Source organism: Falco punctatus (genome assembly GCF_963210335.1).
Source record: "Falco punctatus genome assembly, chromosome: 6".
NCBI classification, from domain to species: domain Eukaryota; kingdom Metazoa; phylum Chordata; class Aves; order Falconiformes; family Falconidae; genus Falco; species Falco punctatus.
In genome coordinates this window covers 84,725,403-84,745,613 of record NC_137585.1, presented here as the reverse complement: position 1 = coordinate 84,745,613, position 20,211 = coordinate 84,725,403, and the positions used below count along the sequence as shown (strand labels likewise).

The 20,211-nt window shown below is 39.6% G+C and overlaps 1 protein-coding gene across 10 annotated transcripts in view; it reads left to right on the top strand.

The window, feature by feature from the left end:
* GRM8 (glutamate metabotropic receptor 8) overlaps positions 1-20,211 on the top strand; it is a 394,972-nt gene that overhangs the window by 22,007 nt on the left and 352,754 nt on the right. For 7 of the 10 annotated variants that reach the window (XM_080393919.1, XM_080393910.1, XM_080393917.1 and 4 more), the window contains 2 exons: positions 3,600-3,677; positions 4,856-5,698. In XM_080393919.1, the coding sequence (XP_080250045.1) occupies positions 5,189-5,698 (510 nt within the window). In that variant the 5' untranslated portion in view covers positions 3,600-3,677; positions 4,856-5,188. Of the gene's footprint in view, positions 1-3,599; positions 5,699-20,211 lie in introns of all 10 variants that reach the window. The other 3 variants (XM_080393916.1, XM_080393913.1, XM_080393920.1) reach the window with 2 other exon arrangements.

Below are 20,211 nucleotides of genomic sequence, written 5' to 3'. Positions count from 1 at the left end.
CAGCGCTATCAGCGCCTGCTCTGAACCCAGCTGTGCCGGCTGGGGAGCGGGAGTCTGTGGGAAGAGGGTGAAATGAAAACAAAAACAACAGAGGAAGCTCTCCTGGGCTGCCAGGGAAAATCTCCTTGGTCATCATTTGCCAGACCAGAGGTGAAACCAACTCTAAAGGTGTTAATATTGATGGGGTTTATTCAGCTGTGAGAGCAGACAAGGGCAGAGGGAAATATCGGATGCTGGTTCCTTTTTAAATATTGTAAGCTTCTGTTAGTCTCACCTGGGCAGAAGGGCCTGTGCTGGTTTTTAGCAGGGCAGCTCGTTTGGAAAATGGCTATTTGCAGGGTAGAAAGTGAAGGCAGGTGCTCTGGGGTATTTGAAAAGGGGCTGATCAGGCTGAGTGGAGACCTTCCTCTCATGGTGCACTAGGAAGAAATAGTTCCTGTAAACGAGATGCTGAGGGTGATTTGCCTTGAAGTCGTGGTTATTGTGTAAAGGTTACCTCTCTGGCAGGGGCGCAGCAAATCATTACGGAAGAGCTGAGGTAGATAAGACTACTTACATCAGTGAAGAATTCTCCTGCAAGTTAGGAGTTGCCATGTCAAGGCCAAAGGTTTTCCAAATTCCCTTCTCTTGTCAGCAGAACCCATTAATCTTCTGTATGTGTCAGGCTACTGTATGCAGGTGGCAACTCTTTACTTGCTCTGTGTGGAAATTCAGCTATTTGTTCATCACTGGATGCTGTGCAGGAGAAAGAGGCAACTTTTATGAACACTAAAATGAACATTAGCAAGATAATTCTTATTGGATAGTTCAGAAGTAATGTATCAGTAGTAAAAAGTCAAAGTAATCATATTTTTGTGATTTATTTTTTCTCCTCGGAGCTTCACAATGGAAGATGCTGTTATTTTGTTTTCATTCAGTAAAACCAGATCAGTTTTGCATTGACTGGACAATCTGACATTTTGTGAAAGTAGAAATGGGTTTTTACCCTAAACTTCCTCCTTTTCTAGTTCACAGAATATTGTTTTTATTGTATTGTAGTGCAATTCCAACTGTGCTTCAAATGCAATGACAAATGAATTTTTTGGCCTCAAAGAAATTCTTAAATACTTCTCCTCGGATGTTTTTTTCCCCCCACTAAGCAGCTTTTTTTGTCCCTCAGTAAAGGGTTCATGTCTGTCTGGTTGGCAATGTCAATTTGAAAATGTTCTGTGAAGTTCAGTGAATGTGTTTTCCTCCTTATGCTGCGGAGAGTCCTGCTTGCTCTTGTGGCTGTCTTAACTGTGAGATTTTTTTAAAAACAATGTTTCCAGGTGATTGTATTGAATATTTCTATATGATTTCAGCCACGACTTCAGTGCCTGCAGAAGATGGCTCTTTCAGGAGCTTTGTTACCAAAATAGAGACATTGCCTGTATTTATTTAAGTATTTTTTATTCTTTAGACCTTTTCATCAACATAACTCCCATAATAAGCCTATCTCTCGGTGCAGTGAGTCTGTGGTTGGAGTAAGCGATTGGTCCAGGCACATGCTGATGCACTGACTCTGGCAACATGGTATCAAAACACCCAACCTTCAGTACCAAATATCTGATAAAGCTGAATGATTTTATAAAGGAAGCAATTTCAGAACCAGACACTACATGCAGAAGTTTCCATGTCCCCTGTCTTGCAGTACCCCGCCTCCTTAGGTTTAAAAATAAATATATATTCTAGCAGAACAAGTGGAGGTTTGTGCTGAAATACTGACTTTAAAAATAGAAATATGTTCTGATAATGCCAGATATTTTTAATGAATTAAACCCAAGAGAAGCATGTATTCCAAGGTGACTGGAAGGGAGGCTTTGTGGTGTACTTACTCTTGGACTGTGCTGGGGAAATGTGCGAATTCCTTCTCTGAAGTCATGTTTCCAGTGAACACCAACTACGACAGTGGGGAACCTGGTAAATTGAGAATATATCTGCATTAATTCAAACTTTTATGGTCAATTGGAAAAGGACGATGGACTTTGAATGAAGTCTCTGCTCATGAGGAAAGTTCATTCAGGCTTTATAGCCCAGAGGCCCATGCTTTTTCAATAAAATTCATTGATAAAAATGGAGTTTATTTAGATCAGATGCTTTCTGCTTAGCTACACAAGCTTACAACGTTCTGTAAAAGTTAATATCAATCAATATATGAAAAGCAGTGTGGCATGAATAAATTAGGCAGTGTAATAGAAGCTTTTATTTCTTAGGTAACATAAAAAAAGACTAAAAGGTCTTAAATTTTTAAAAAGAACATTTTAAAATTTTATTTCTCTTTTATAGACAAGCTGTGGACACTTGCAGCAAAGAAACATACCTTCTCATGAAAACATGCAAGCTGAGGCAGAGCAATTAGTGCTTATATAGACTATAATGTTGAAAAATGCTTATTATCAATTCCTTTAACTTTCATTCAGTTCCAGATAAGGTATTGGACTGAGGATACTGGGCTCACTGTAGTTTCTCCGTTGTTGTTGGAATTTGGGTTGCAATAGATGAATTCATCACTGTTTGTAGAAAGACTGACAGTTGTTTTACTTTGTGGGAGTTCTTTGGCTGTAAGGAATTGACCTGAGCCTGGGAAAGAGAAAAAGCAGCATTTCTTTCCTTCATGAATATTTTCATTTTTTCAGTGGTGCTTTCTTGTTCTCTGTAGACTGTTAAGTAAGAATAGTCTTATCTTTTATTCCCTTGGAGAATTGCTCCCTGTATGGGTGGTACATACTTGCATAGACTAATGATTTGGTTGTTCATTGTGGAACCAGAAAGGAAATTGTCTCCATGTCTATTTTAGGGGTAGCTACAACTTTTACTATTTACTATTTTGAACCCCTTGTTTTTGTACTGAGGCAATCAAGACAACAGATGGTTGAGGCTAGTTAGTAGTTCATACAATCTTTTCTCTATAGTGTGGGCCATATAAGAAACACCCCATGGGGCTGGATCAACTCACACAGTGATGTTACTCAAGTTTCTCCATTTGCGACTGAGTCTGAGTTTGGCTCGTGGGGTTGAAGCTACAGCAGTTTTGTAAACTATGTGCCCAAAGGAAGCCAAAGGAGAACGATGGGATTATTGCATAAAGCAGCACAGACTGTTTCATTTAGATTCAACCCTGAGCCAAATTCAAGCAAAACTAAATGTTAAGAGGCACCAAAAGTCCTGTGTGCTGCTGTTCCCAACTGCAGTGATTTTACTGGCTTCCATTTCACGTTTCATTTTCAAGTCGTTGCTCTGTTACCAAATCACAGTGAGAAACCTTTACATTCAATGGAAGACTTTCCATTGTACATCTTTTTTTCTCAGGTCTTTGAATAGCCAATATTTAAAATCTCTTCTTCAGCTCTTGTGAACTTAGTATTTATCATTTGAGGAAAAATGTAACAAAATAAATGTAAGAAGGGGGTGATCAGTTTAAAGCATTATTAAACCACATTTTGAGCTTTGTTATCACATAATGTATAAAAATCTTGTGGAAAATAATTCAAAATGTCTTTGAAAAACAGTATAGTTGTCTGTAACTGTCTTCTAATTTTGTTTATAATTGTCTTCTAATTTGATCGTATTTTTGGTAGGAACCAGTCAGACCACTAGAGACAAAGTACGTATCTACAGATGAGCCTGTTGCCTGGATTTTCTGTATAGGCAATGAGGTAGGCACTTGTTCAATGTGATCAATTTCATAATAAACAAAACTTTTTTAAAGAAAAGAACTGGATAAATTGCACCCTAAGACATCCACTGCTTTCCATAGCCTATCACAGATGCTTTGAGAGACTGGCTTAGATGCAGTAGCCCACAGTGTGCCCATCTAGTTATCAGGTAAAATTAGTTCTCCCTCTCCTCTTCTCAGAGGTCTAAAAATTTATTCAGACGTGTAATTCTGTTAAACATTGAAATAAATAAATGTCACTCGAGAATTAAAGTGGGGTCAATTTAGACATATTTATAACAGTCAGGCAGGTGTTTAGATATGTAAGCTGAAATCCTGATCTTGTTAAAATCAGTGGGACTTCTCCAGATGTCAGCAGGGGCACAACTTTGTTCCTACTTAATGTGGTCCAAATGCAAGCAGAGAATAGAGACCTTGTTAACGCTGGACCTCAGCTCAAGTGAAATGTCGGAAAGAGCATACTGGATGTTCGGCTGGTTTCCTAACAGAATACGTTCTCCTCTTTTTGATTAAGAAATCAGCTACCTTTTCACGAAAGTAATTTAGTGCTAGAAATGATCTGAAAGGCATTTTAGATATATGGTAAGCCCAGAAAAAAAGTGAATTCCACTGGAGAAATAATCAGTTTAATATCCAAATGAATTGAATGCGCTTCTATTGCAGCAGCTGAAGAGCGTGCTTAAATTCAGGAGCCTTGATTACTCAATTGTCAGAAATGGAACCTCTCCGTGAGTGAGAGTGTTAGTAGTTAATCCACTTCTATAGGCTGGAACAGAATGATACAGCAAAACAGAAAATACAATGTGTTACAGATCAAATCTGTTTCTGGATGTCATGCAATGTGAAGGTAAATACGAATTACTGGTTGGAATTTGAACACCAAGCTAAGTTTAGTTCCCCTGATTTGGCTTTTGCTCTGCTGGTATCATCAATTTCCTGGCTTGTAGTACAGCGCAGCCAGGTGTTCAAATTCACAGAAGGCCAGGAGTTACTCCCTTAAAGAATATAAAAAATAAAATGTAGATGATGTAACTCATATTCAAAAGTAAATAAACTGTATGACAGGTATAAAACTGCTGAACGAAATGGTATTTCTCACTGTTGCTTTTGTTGTTGTGTTTTTTTTTTTTTTTCTTTCTTTTTTCTTTTTTTTCCCAGAAGTACCTCAGCTGTAGGGCAAAATACAAGGACACAAGCTACTGACCTCCTCTTAACAGCAGGACCAGACATACTACCCTACACTTCACCATCAATTAAGAGCAATTGAAAACCTCTCAGAAAACCTGATCAACTAATAACATCAGCGGACATCTTTTGTAAAACACGTTTTATGTACTTCTGCTGAGATCCTTTTTCTACCTACCACATGGTTCTATATTACTTACTGGGCACTGATGGTAGCCTCCAGAAAGTGCAGCTTCAAATGGTCACCCTCATCCTTTAGCAAGAAGAAAATCTGGATACTGGATAGCAACAACGTCTTCAGAGAAAATGGTATACGAAGGAAAACGATTAGTTTCCTGCCATTGTTTCTTCCTGTTAGCAGCCAAATTCTACTGGATACTCACCCTGATGCAAAAAACTCATGGCCAGGAATATGCTCACTCCATCCGACTGGATGGGGACATCATCTTGGGAGGTCTGTTCCCTGTTCATGCAAAAGGGGATAGAGGGGTGCCTTGTGGTGAGCTCAAGAAGGAGAAAGGGATCCACAGACTAGAGGCAATGCTGTATGCAATTGATCAGATTAATAAAGACCCTGATCTTCTTGCCAATATCACCTTAGGTGTCCGGATCCTTGACACGTGTTCCAGGGACACTTATGCGTTGGAGCAGTCCTTAACATTTGTGCAAGCATTGATAGAAAAAGATGGTTCAGATGTGAAGTGTGCTAATGGTGACCCACCTATTTTCACTAAGCCAGACAAGATATCAGGTGTGATAGGTGCTGCAGCAAGTTCTGTGTCCATTATGGTCGCAAATATTTTAAGACTTTTTAAGGTAAGGAACATTTTCTATCGTTCTTCTAAATTTCAAGCACAATGAAATAAATGTGGTGATTGTGTTGTGTTACCTTCAAAAAAGAAAAGGCTTTTCCAGATTCAGAAATCTGAAATGGTTTGTTTGCCCTTTCAAAGCAAAGGGGGACCCCCCCGCCCCAAACAAAAAAAGCAGTGATTTTAGATGCTAATTTAAGGTGCCAAATGCCAATTTTGAAGCACATTTTAACTCTTTAAGGATTTGCATTCTTATTTTTTTGTTACTCACATTTACTCCATATTGAGCATTTATGCTCATCAAAACTAGGCTGAGATTGATTTTCCAAGTTTCCAGGAGAATGAAATATAACGTTTAAACACAAATACATTTGTAGGAGGGCCAGATAATTTCCCTACATAGGAAGATGTGCCAGTGATAGTCTAGTCCTATTGATGGGCATGTCTAGCCAAATACAGTGTACTGAAATATCTTTGATTTCCTTGAAATCTTAACTTCCCCTGTTTTTTTACAAGGTGATTTTTTTTTTTCCCAGACTTTGCTATCACTTTGTGAGAGATTACTTTTGAACAAGAGTTGTACTGGCATTTCCTTCCATGTACTTTATTAAGCTCTGACATAAATAATGGAAAAGTAAACCTGCCACTTTCAAACTTGCTAAGTTAGATGGGAAGATGAACACATTCTAATCAATCAACTTGGCTGGAACAGATCAGGCAGCAGATATTTAATTTTTAATCCTGTGCAATGGCAAACAGATGATGGTAGGCTGAGCACTTGTTTCTACACACAGAACAACTAACTTTTGTCTGAATGTATTACTGTCCTACTGTTGTTCAGACTTGTTCCTTCTGTTCAGAAATCTTGCCTTATGTTCTATAGCTTCACAACCACTGAAGACTGTTTCTTTGACTTTGGTGGAGAAGGTTCTGGTAATGTTATATATTACTGTTATGTATTTTGAAAAGTGTTGCACTTTTTTTCTAATTGTAACTGAGAGATGAATTAGAAGTAAGGAAATATTGGATTTTTTTTTTTTAAGGTTTCCTAAATTGGCAAAGACTGTTTCAGTCATGAAATTCTCTTTAAATGGGGATTTTTGTCCTTCCTTTTGGTTCTCCCATAAAGGGGATAATGGTGGATTTACGGTTCAGTGGAGGAACAAAGTGCCTGCTGGTTTGTGGTTAGGTGTTCATCAGAATCTCAGAACTGTTTCTAGCTGCAGTTACTGCACAGGTTTGATAGTAGTGGACGTGTTCCAGCCATTCATTTTCTTGTCAAAATCAAATACACAAAACTAAGCTAAGACTTAAAAGCGTTCTATATGGAGAACACCTCTGGAGCCGTGCCCAGTGGTGGAGACCTGTCGTTCCTGGGAACAATCATGCATATTGTAGGAAGTGTCTATTTGTAATTTCACATCCTTTCTTGAAGTTGTGTTACCCTATTAAATAACGCATAGATCTGAAGTAATGATAGATGGAAAAGACACTTTAATACTTATCATAATGCAAGGCCTCATAGACGCTGACTTACACCCAGTTTTGAGTTGAATGCAGGGCTGTAGACTGATTTAAGAAACTAAGCCTTGTAAGACATGAATTAACTGTGAATTAAGAGCAGTAAGAAGGAGAGATGCCTATGAATTGTCTAAGATAGCAGCAATTTGTCTTCTGAAACCATGACAGCTACCTCCTGATTTCCATTATGCAATAAGATTGCAAATAACGTTCTACTGCAGTCTTAATCAATACAGGGTCATGTGATATCCCTCTGGGGAAAGATCTTATTTACCCATTTAATTGATGTAACACAGCTGCTGGCAAAAGGAGGAGACATCTCTTTTAGTTTTAATTATAGATCCTGCACAAATATTCTTAATAATGTAAAAAATGACAAATTATACCCTTTAACATCTGATGTTGGACCTGCATCTGAAGTCTTTTTTTATACCTTCATCTTAGGAATAAATCTGTATCTCTGCATGAGTAAAGGCTTCTGGATAAGGCCCTCAGTTAGCAGCACTGTAGAAACCATTCACAGTGGTTGTAGTCAAGAGGATTAATAAATTAAGGGCCATTTGCCAGAAATATAGAAGTATAACCCAGTCTGGGATTGTACTGAGACCAAAGACATGTGCTGAAATTCTCAGCTGCTGGATCCCCACAGCTCTGCAGCTAAGGACCAGGACGCAGGTCCATACTCACAAAGGCTCCAGGTATGAAATTGTGTTTACTGTATCTTGATATATGCCCAGGTGGGGCACTCGGCTGGTGTAAATGCTTTGTAAGGTCAGTGATGACCATCATGGAAATGCCTTTTTCCGTTATATTCAGGACGAGTGCGATTTATCCGTATTTCTGTCTTAACAGTTCTATTTAGCAAGTTGAACCTGTAATTTTAAGTTCAGTATTGCTTTAATATCTGCTTTGAAGTTCCTAAATGTCAGACCTACATACTTCTTGAGAACATGGTTATCCAGTAAAATTTTAATCTGTGATGAAATTGTGAGAAGTATATCACTCAGCGTGAATACACAAAGATAGCCTGAGAAATGTTATGCTGAGCAGCTCATATTTTCAAGCTGCTATTTTTCTTTTTATTGCCATTTTCCCCCTTTCTTTTATTGATTTTACAACATAAAACACACAGAGCAATAGTCCTAGCTGATGATCTGGTGAATAACATAAACTGATTGATAGTCATGGCATCCTTTTATCTAAGTGTTTTCATGAGAAGAGGGGAGAGGAGGGCATCACAGAAAATGACCTTGATCTATAGAGTCTCCTGGTCAAAAGGCTCACGTTGATTTCTTCTCTGTCCTCTCTCCTTTTGTGAATTTCTAGGCGCACCACTGCTTAGCAGGTGATTTTCTGTAGGTCTTACCCTACAGTAGGTCCAAAACATTAAGGTTCAAATTTGGACAGCCTCAGTTTCACATGTTGATGTTTTTATACCTTTCAGAGGCACTTTACATACAGGAAACACTTGTTCAAGGAATTAACTGTTTGAAGGTAGACCTGTTATTCCTTGATTATTGTAAGGAGGCTGCTTTTTGCCTTATACTACTCTGGTGCTTGATGCAAAAAGATTGTACAAAAGCTTTCAGAATTTGGAGATGGTCTTGCTACAAATGTAGTGGAAAAGGAAGGGACCTTCAGAGGTGAGCACAGGACTGTGCTAGGTAGCTGCCCACTTAAACAGTTCTTTATGGATCTCAGGACACATTTCCCCCACTTGAAGTTGCAGGCTTTTGAAGTGTTTTTTATCAGAGAATGATAGGAGTGGGTTGCTTCACAAGGGAAATTGAGACAGGAACCAGGGGAACAGCAAGGCAAGAGAGGCCTGAATGAGAAGAACAAAACAGGTCTGTCCACGTAACCAGGTTCAGCCAACAGTCCAGTGATTGCCAGACAAGTCCATAGCAGTGGGGCAGGACCAAGGCCAGCCAAGAAGTCAGGTCGGGAAGGTGAGGTCATGATCAGCAAGGTAGGAGGCCAGCAGCATGTCTTCAAGCAGGAGCTAAGGGCAAGGGCCAGAGCTGAGACGCAGCTGCCAAGCAAAGAAGGTAGACAGAGGTGCTGATGAGGCTTCTCACTGCTCTTCCTCACAACTTAGCTCTTTTCCTGGGCTGATCCAGGGTCACGAGTCTGCACCATAGTGGAGGTGACCTTGAACACATGGAGCCAAATCCAGGGCTAGGGAAGGGAGGGTGCTGCAGAGCCGGTTGGTGCATTCAGGGCCTTGGCAGTTTTTTAGCATTTCCCATGGCAGTGATTGTAGAAAAAGGATGGACAGGCATGGGCCAGCCTCTTTCCTTTCTTCTGGTGCACCAGGAGCTGCTTTTTCCTCTGGGTAACAGAAAGTGACGTTGGTGTTTGGTTTTTTTTCAGTCTGGAAATCCTGCTGGGTTTCTGTTTAACTAGTTGGATCTATGGAGGGGCTGGCTATCTCAGATGGCCAGCTCTCACTAGCACAAAGGCAACCTTTCTGTGAGCTTGATCAGTCAAAATCTTACTCTTAGACCACTCTTTGGCTTTCTTTCACTGAAATTTTGGCTTCCTGTAGGGTGCTCAGGCGCATCCAGGTGGTATCCTTTAGCTGGTTTGTGTGATGCTCCTAAGCATCTGGGTTGTTCCCAGCCCCTCAAAACCTGGCCTGGAGGAAACAAGAGACTCTGTAACTTAACTCACTTCATGTTTTATTTCCCTGTATTCAAAGTTTCTACTTGTTTAATAACTGAATAACTCATGTCAATGGTTAAAATCTGCTGCAAAAAAAGAGACACATTTGTTTTCACTAGTGTCCTCCCATCCAAAAACCTCACACTATTTCTGAACTCCTTGGTACATTCCATCTGTCACCTTCACACATCTTCTAGCCAATGTCACACTAGGTGCAGCCTAGGGATGACGGTTTGCATGTGAATTGGGATGGGTGGACAGCATGCTTGGTGAATTTTGATCTTAAGCTCTTACGTATGTATTTATGTATAGGCATATAGAGCCAAAATATTCATCAACAGTTTTATTACTTTCCTTGCCTTGCTTTGCCTGGCTTTTTGCCTTGCTTTGCCTTGCCTTCTGTTTTCTCTTTTCTCAAGACCAAATTACTTATTTTCTCTTTTTGGTCAAATTCCTTTCTTGCTGCATCACTGTAATCCACTTTAATAGCTGCTGTCTGGAGGGACAAATACTCACTTCACGCACATTTGCCTTATACATTTCATAATCATTTACCTCTTCAGAAGCACAAGTACAAATGGCGTTATGGAGTTACTCTTTCAACTTCACGTGCAGTTATCCATAATGCAAGGGGTACTTTCTTTGTAAATCTAGACGTGAATATATTATTTCCCTCAGCATTTTGTTTATTTGCTTTGAATGTTTCCTTGCCTTATTTTAGGTTTTAGTGTGTATCTTTGGCTGGTAGCCTTGTGCAGCTACCAGAGCTGTACCTGGATGATGCTTTTTTTAGGCTTGGTTGCAGGTCTTTTTACATTTGGCTGCCATTTGGCACTTTTGCTGCCTTGTGTTCCAGACCTGAGCAAAACAGCAGACAGGCCTCCCAGAAATGGGGGAATTACCGCTGTGCGGAGGCTAACCTCACTGAACTTCAGAAATACAGGGCTATGTATTTATTTGTGGTAATAGAGTGCTTCTCATGATTGAAGGGAATATGATGTAAACAAAACATAATAACGTTTTCCCAAACAATCTCAGAGATACTTTGTGAGGCAACCTGAGCCATACACAGATCCTGGTCCTGACTCTGTATCTATGGAGATTTTTGCACCTCATGAGCATTGCTGGCTTCAGAGGCTCTAGGGGGATGCAGGAGTCTGTCTGTTCCATGTGAGCCTTTCCATAGTGGAAGAGCTTTACCATATACTTCACAAGAAGAGAAGAACGGACTCAGGAATTTTACTTAACATATTGACTTTCATTAATAAAAAATGTTCTGCACTGATTAAAATATATCATTTTTCTGTTCACTGTTACACTATGTTTGTCAATAACATTTTCTTCTGCATAGCATTTGAAATTTGGAATAGGATATTTTCTTTGTTGGTTAAAGCATATGTGGAAAGTCATGTGTGAAGTGTGAAGAAAAATTGTTGTTAGTAGGGAGAAGATAACTGAAACATTTTGAAGTCAGCTCTTGAGATGAACAGATTTGTTTTACTTTTGTTCTAGATAATATTTGCACTTTCTGAATCATTTTTAATTATCAAATGAACCCATTGCCAATGCATCCTGTTTAATTTTGCAGTGCTATTTGTAGCTTATGACAAGCGTATATCTGTTTAGTGCCTAAGCATCTTGTCATGTTATTGCTGGAAAATACCATTATAATAATTCAATTTTTTCTTCCCCCCCCCGCCCCCCCCAATTTGGCCTCTTTTACAGAGAAACAACATTCATATCTATATTTCCATAGTAGTAGATACTTGATTATGCAAAAAAACTTTAATTCAACAATGATTCTTATGTCAGTACCAAGTTAAATGTGTTATGGTCAAGAAAGGCAAACACCATGTCAATACCAAGATAAAATTATAGGTACTACAGATATTTTGCAAGCATCAATAATGAAACTGTTGGGAAATTTTTTAGTTGCAGCCAGAGGAAATAATAGGTTTTCAGATTCTGTGAAAACTGCTAGGACTGATTAACATCAAATTTTATTTGTGCTAAACTGCTTGAGGCAAGGGAGTACAAAAGCAACTTGATGCATTCATTTAGTATTTTACAGTATGTTAGTTCCTTAAATATTCCTTTAAAGGTTTTATATTTTCAGTCTTCTCCCATTCCTGGATGGAGTTCTAAGTAGGGGTTAGAGCAAAGGGGCAATCTGGTTTTCTGTATTATTTTTCCATGTTTGTCATTGGTTTGCTACAAGGCTTTGAGAAGCATCTCTTGACCTTTTAGGTGCTTCTCTTTTGTCATTTTGATTTGTTTGTATTTAACCATTTCACAGGAACAATTGGAGACTTGACTAACATCTATTAAGTGTTTAAGACGTCTCTCCTGTTTTTGTAGGCAAGATGAAACTGTCTCCAGTGTTGAGGTTTTTATGTCATTCCATAATCACAGTATGTGAGCACCCTACAAAGAGACTGCAGCTATTAAAGACCAACAGTCTGATTTTCTTTCTACTTTCCCAGTGGGTGTTGGTGCTATATATATACACGTGTGTGTATATATATGCACTATATATGTACACACACATGTACAAAACTTTCCCTCACGTGAAGGGAATATGCAGTGAGAATTATTTCACCTTTTCGTGGTTTTGCTGAGTTCCTACCACTGTATTAGGGTTGTTGGTATGTGACAGAAGCCCCTGAATTATTTGTTAAATAGTACCTATATTAATATAGATATCAGTCATCATTTAGCAAATGAAAAAAAATAAAAGGCTGAGAGGAGTCTAGCAGTAACAAGAATTTACTTAAGCACAAAGCCACAAATGCTACAGGCTTTTTTAAAGATCTTGTTAATAGAGGCATGTTTTATGTCTCTGCTAGTAAACAATACAAACCTGGCATAATTCTCTGGCACTGAGGCCAGCTGACACAGACAATCCACACCCTTATCATAAACTCCTTTATTCCCCCAAAACATGAGGCTGCATGCACATTGCTGGGAGGGAATGATTCCTGACCCATGCTGACTTCTGAAGGCTGTCTGGAAACCGGGAGGCTTGGCTGGCACAGGTCGCGGCTGAGTTATGGACCAGCCTGACAGTCTAGCAGTGGAGGCAGCTGAGCTGTTGCTGAGGGATGTGCTCTGAAATGATGTGATTTACCAGTGTAGACATCACTGCTGCTTTCTCAGGACAGAGCTCCTCTGCTTCTATGTCATGCTGAAGCAAAGCCAATGCACTGCAAAGATCGTTGGTGCTGTTTCAGTGTTTTAGTACAGCGATGTTAGTTTTATTAGCCATGATGAGAACTACATTAAGGCACTTTTTTCCCTTGTGGATAAGTGTTTCAGTATGGTGACAGCTGTGCAATATGAATGGTCCTGCATTCTGACTGTCATCAGAAACCAGGCACTATTGTGTGTTACATCCAAATGGTAGACTTTGTGGGTTTGTGTATTTCCATCGTTATTTTCCCTAAAGCACTTTGTGTTTTTAGGATTAAACTGGTTTAGAGTGCTTAAGTGTATATCCTTGTGTCCCCTAGCATTTGTCAGAGAGAAATAGTCATCCAAACAAAAGTCTTCCTGAAGGACTCTAATTCCACATCAATGAATTCAATAGCCAAGAGCAAAATGCTCCTCTGGGCTGGGATCTACATATGCTCCCAGCAAGATATTATGTCCCCTATCCTTCTGACAGGACAATTAAGCATTTAAGTGAGACCTTAAATTAAGAGGCTGTTTGCCCTTGGCTGTCTGTGTCCTCAATAGAGAGAGTAGAATGCTTTCAGAGGGGGACTGGATCAGGTTGATGAGTGTGGATGCATCTTTCATGTTTGCAGAAAGATGATGGGTTGATGCGTGCTTGTGCTTTCACTAGACAGAACCTCTTACTGGAAGGCTTTGGAAGCCTTGCATGGAGGAGATAAGTGGTTCTGTACACATTTATAAGACCCTAAACACCAATAAGGGCGGTGCCAGTTTTTTTAGTTCTTTTCTCACCTTCCTGTAGGAGGAATCTTCTTAATCTCCTTTTCTCTTCCATTTCCTACCTGCTCTGTTTTTTCTCTTTTGTTGTCTTAAGACAAGCTACTTTTGACCACTGTTCCTAGTATTTTTCTAGTGAGTATTTCATTCCATAGTCTCCAAACAAAATTTTTTTTCAGACATGCTGAATAAGCAAGGCTCTGACTGGATCTCAGTTTCCATAGGTAGTGAGGATGAGTGGGTCAGCAGGAGGAAGAGCTGGAGTCTGGGCAACTTATGAGTGGGACCTAGCTGTGGGGATAACAGAAAATAAGGGAAATGCTTGTTGAGAGATTGAGCCCTAAAGGGACAAGGGTCTCTCCTTTTTACCTCATTGTAGGACTTCTTGTCTGGCACTTTAGATAGATACTTGGCTCTAATTCTTCTCTGAAATAAATTATTTCTGATAACAGTGCTGAGATATGCCATTATATTGCAAGATTTCTCCTCCTACTGTATTTTTTTTCATAGCTTGAGACTGTGGAATAGGAGCAAAAGTGATTTCTCTGAGCTGGAATAATACATATTTCGAGTTTTGGCTTATGTTCTTTCATAGAAGATGCCTCCAGCATTCAGTTGCATAGCAGCAGTATTTGTACAGGCAGAATTAGAATCTTTATTCCTTCTTCACTGGTACATTTATGCACATGGCTCTTCTATAAACTTAAAAATAGCAGAAGGGGGATAGCCCATTTTGGATATCATTCTACAAAAAGCTCCTAACAACTTCCATTAGATTTTTACTTTGATAGTGGCTCTGTCACATTTAAAATGCCATTACAATCTTCTTCCAGGCTGGGTAAAATCTTGTCAAGCAACTGCATTGCATTATGGTAGCACTGATCCCCCACGGTAATTTTTACTTTTATTCAGATATATCTTCTTTGTTTTTCGTTTGTAAAGTCTTTCGAAATATTAAAGTCTTAAGGAAAAGTTGTCAACACAGTTATACTTAGGCTGTTCATTAGAGAAACTTTTAGAAGAGGCTCTGGATCCTGCAATAGTTCTCCCCGCCTGACACTTCCAAAACAAAGCCCAAGAAAAAGAGAGAAGAAAAGGACGGCTTTCTTGCCATTCTTCTTTCTTCTTTTGGTGCCATAGGTATGCTTTGCTATTATCAATAGTGCTGAAACACAGAAAGTCCCCTTCCAGAAATGCTGATTTCCTTGAGGGCTGCCATCTAGAGAAGGACTCACCAGACTAGAAGGTGTGTCGTATGAATGCAGGGGAAGTCACAGGAGGTCTCAAGACTTGCCTATTCAGATGATACGTGAAAGGATTATTAAGTGAAGTGGAGCATGGGCTGAAATGTTGAAATGGACTGCTATAGAAAACAATACGTACTGGCTAATAATAGAAAGGAGGGTATACGTAATGCATGTATGAGTGCTTTTGTACCTGTGTGTTTGCTGTGTTAGTATATTACCATGAATTGCTGATCGTGGACTCTGGACTACACAGTCCAAGGAAACTTTCAAGGCAGCACTGTGGGAGAAAAGAACGTATCTTGGTAATTCCAAGACAAGGAACTCATTTACCATTAGGAGCAGCGTAAAAAACACTGGAGATTCAGACTGTGCTCGTCGCAATTGTGTCTGGGACCAAACAAAAACATGTCCCGCAGAAGGAGTCATACAGGCTGTCAGGGCTGATATCTTGCACTGAATAGAAAGTGCAAAGGCCTGGGAATCCCAGGACTGCAGAAGGCTTGCTGTAGGGGCACCACTTGTTTTAGGATTCGGATATCTGGCTTCTGCCAAGTTCAGGAGCAGCAGATGAGTCGCGTAAATGACTCCATTTTTCTGTAGCCAGCTGGATAGGACCTGTCTGTTGAATTCTGCTTACTCAAAAGGGAAAGAAAGTCTGATATTTTGTCACTTTTAGTTTTCTTTAAATGAGGAAGAATCCCTTGGACAGCAATGAATTCCAGGAAAGCCAGTGAATACCACTGTAAAACTGGATTTATCCAGAAGCAAATAATGTCCTATATCCATGCAATATTTCATCCTGTTGGTATTGCTGTCCTTAGGCTTTCTATTCCAGTACAGGTGTTCAACAGGTGCGTAACAAAAGCAGTTTTCGGTCCTTAGTTATTGCTTCATGGCATTTTCAGATATGAACATGGTGATGCTCTTTTGGTCTCTGTCCGCAAAGAAATACAGGTATGTTCAGTTGGAAGAGAGATGGTTTGTTTCTACAGGACAGTACTGATCTTGGGGGAAGCTGGCAATCCAATGTCCACAGGCATGCCTCTGCAGGGTGGCTTTTCTAATATGGACTAACTGCAAGCATAACACCCCAAATTCTGCTGATAAAGAGGAGTGAGTAGAACACAGACATATATAGGTGGGCTGTTGTTTCAGGAGGGAAAATATAGATTGACTATTAGAAAAAATATATTGCCAAGAAGTACCTGTTGTACAGGAGAAATGCCAAATTTCCTGCTTCCTAGCTTTATGAAAATTGGATTGGGCAGAAGTATAAGAATATATATTTTTGTATCTGCAGGAAAATGGTCTAGGGAAAATAGCCAGCATTTTCCACTCCTAACTTTGATAGTTCTGTTTGCAGTCCTTTGCATAACAAAGCACAGGATTTAAAAGTTACCAGCTGCTATATTTACTTTCCAAAGTGTGAAGAAAGCATGTATTGTCCTGAGGATTAAAGGGCTGATTCTCTTTGTGCTCAGTTCAGGCAGAACTGAAGTGTTTGTACTGAAAGTAAAAGACATTAGTAAGCATGAAACATGAGAGAAAAAGAATGTGTTTATGTCTTCTTTGTTGGGCAGGATTTGATGATGCCCTTTGAAAGTTTAAGTGTAAACATTTATCTTATTAACCAACATTTCTTTTTTTGCGCATGTTACAAACAATTCCACTTGCAAAACCTAAGTGCAGTCAGAGCTGTTGTTTCAGCCCACTGGGGACTGTTTTGCCAAATATCTTCTGAACAGCAAAAACTCATCATCTGTGAGCTACTTCACATCTCCAGTACCAACTGAACAGCATTTTGGAAACTGGATGTATAAGATATTTGAGCCAAGATGTACTGCAGAGAAAGAATAATATCTCTAGGGCTAGTCTTGGGGACCGGAATATAAAGGGAGGGTAGCTGTGCTGTATATGGGAGTGTGAAAAGCTTGCAGTTGGAGCAGATGCTGAGAGTGCCCTGTGACTCAAGGTATGATTTCCTGCCGTTCCTGCCAAGATTCAAAGCTTGTATTTTTCTTTTTTTTTTCTCTCCTTATTTCTATTTTTAGGCCGAATAGCAAAAGACTTGTGCTTCAGGAATGAAGATTCACCAATCAAGTTATACTTATTTTATTGTGTCATTGCATATGCATAAAATATAATATTTGATTCTGGTGTGCAAGAGAGAATGAGAGTGAAGATGTAAAATGCTGATGAAAACACAGGGTATTTTTGGGATGGGTCACATAATCACTTGGCTCAATGGCAAGCTGCAAAGCTTTGTCTGAGTGTGACAGACTGCCCTCGCTGTGTGGTAGCGCCCGTTGAAGCCTTACATCCTTTGTCTTGCTTCACCACAGATTTTCTCGGTGACCTTGGGCAAGTCACGCAGAAGAGAATCCTCAGCCTGATGGCTGATGCCCGTGGAGCTGGCTGCCCAGTGGCTCTGGAGCACTCGGGTCCAGGGTCCCCCGCCCCTGCTTCCCTGTTTATAGCACTTCTGTGCCCAAAGGGATTTGTGAATAGAAAGGCTCCTCGATAATCAGATATAAGAGTGAGGGGTGGGGGCATATAAGTACCTCAGATAGCTGGTTCTTAACGAGGGATTCCTTGTATCCTCTTACATAGTTCCCTCCCCTGGGTTTTGCTATGAAAGGGGATTATCCAACTCACTGTATGATTTAAATATGCAAGTCATCAGTCTCTGGAGCAAGTGGTGAAGCCTGCCTGACCTGCAGTTCAGAGGCTGTACGTCCCCCTTAGGAAACCACGACGCTCAAAGAAAGAGAGCCTCAGAGTCAGGAAAAAATATTTGGATTATAGCCCAGTAAAATTAAAACTGCTAAAACTCGTCTCTGCTGTCTATATTAGAGTGACTGGGAAAAATGAATGCCTGCCATTATTACGACAAAGCATGAAATTAAGTAGTGTAGGAGAAAAGAAAATTAAGACAGGTGTGTGCAAATGTATGTTCTACTTAGCTGAGTGGATCTCTTTTGTTCTTAAATGCTTGAGAAGAGTGACAGCCAAATCAGTTTTGTAGAAGACCTGCTAGCTGACAATTAATCCATTTTATTTCGTACTGTCTAAGGAACCATTTTTTGTTTGTTTCATTTTTCATGCTGATTTCATTAAAACTTTGTTTGCTTATCTCTAGCTTGAGCAAAAACCCCTATGAATAGTGCAACTTCTGGCAGCTGTGTGGCAAACAACTGCCTCATCTATTTAGCAGGAGTGTATCAGGAGCCAAGAGAGCCTTCCACACCTTTTAGAAAAGGAGATTCCTATTTTTAAATTTTCTCCTTTTCAGTTGTTTTTAATTTAACCAAAGCATGAATGCAATATTGTGAGCAAGGCTGTGCAAATAATTAGTCAGTTTGACAGCTGAACTGAATATAAACATTCATTTTAATCTGAACCAAAATGCTCATGTTCAATTGGGATTTGGGGGCTTCTTAATTTGCTTGGTTTTTTTCATTTTATTTTGTTGAGGAAAGCTCTCCAAAATGTTTTGTTTTGTGTTAAATGCTAACTTCTGTTCCACGTGAAACAAAATATTTTATTTCTATTTTTGAAATTTTATAATTTAAAAAAAAAAAAGTGGTAGGTGTGAAATGCCAGTCTTGGGTACCATTCATTAAGTGGCGGTGCACCTCTTATCACAGCGTTTTTACTCACAACTTATACGAGGATCTTGGGCAAATTCTTCCTTTTGGATTCAAAGCAGGGAATCAAATATACTTTAGGAGATGGGGCAGCCCAACTCAACCCCTGCCAACAATAGACAAAACTGCTTTATAGTAAAATTAAGAGTTTTGGTCACAGAGGGTGAGAGCCCTGCAGAAGCGGGGGTGCTTGGGCCACTATGTGTAATTTAGCTTCCCTGAACTTCCACCCCATGACTTCTCTTTCTGCCAGAACAGGTCTTATCCCACCAGTCTCTTGTGTGCAGGAATTTCCCTGGAGGGCTCTAATCTCAGAACTCTTTGTCAAAACAGGCCTGTAATTGTGCATCTGCTTCTTTGAAAACTCCTTCCCGCTCTTCTCCCTCTGAACAGCTGTATGCAAGTTAACGCTGCTGTTGCCAGATGCTGTCTATTCACTGCTGATAAGCTTTCACAATGGGAACATTTTATTCCATCTATGCTAAAATTCATTAAATATTCATTACAGCAATGATTTGAACTTACCTATCACTGTTCCTTGCTGCATAGTGGACTATATAGTGAATTAGTCTCAGGTGGGTCCAATGGAAGCTTAATTGTTTATGAAAACATGAGCAGCTTCAGCAGGAGAGACTTTCATGTCCAAAACCCCTATAACTCAATGGTTAGTTGTTCCCGGCTGAGTACTCTAACCACCAGGCTATTCAGTATAATACAGGCAGCTACTACAGCCTCATTTTTTCCTTTTGGAACATACTTGTGCATTGAGAGGGTAAATTACAAAAAAATGACAGACACATAGTGACAGAGACCAGAACCAATGGAAAACCTTTAAAGAAGTCTTGCTGAATGCCGTGGGGAAACCTAACGGTAAACCGCATGTGAATACTGAAACATTCATTTAGATGCTTTAGCCATGGATTTCCAAGCTTTTATCTTTAAGATGAATTTTGAAAGTCTTGGCCAGAATGGTAAAACAAGATTTGTCTCACCCCTATCTTCAGCTGCCTAATTTACATAGACCTCAAGGACAGACCCTTGTACTCACATGAATGGCTGAATCATCCCCTGTGAATCTGGTTTCTAACCACCTACTGCTATACGGTATGGACCATCTCACTGCTGAACTGTCTTCTAAAAGCCAAGCAGGTCCTGCAGTATCTAGGGCTGATATCTCTGCAGTGCAAAACCCTTGCCGTGAACTGTCTTATTTACATGCTTTCATAAAATATAGTTGGTTTCTGTCCTTGACACACAGGCTTGTAATTACTTTTGATTTGTTTTACACGTTGGGCTTTATAAAAGTAGATATTTTTGTTTTGAATATAGAAAATTGGAGGACACTCCCACAGCAGCTATTGCCAGTGATATTTGTCATTCTTTCTTTCTTCAGGCTATTGTGAATATTGTAGGCACTACAGTTATTTAGGCAGACTGATATAATAATAATGATAATAAGTAGTGTTGTATTTTACTTTATGACTCCT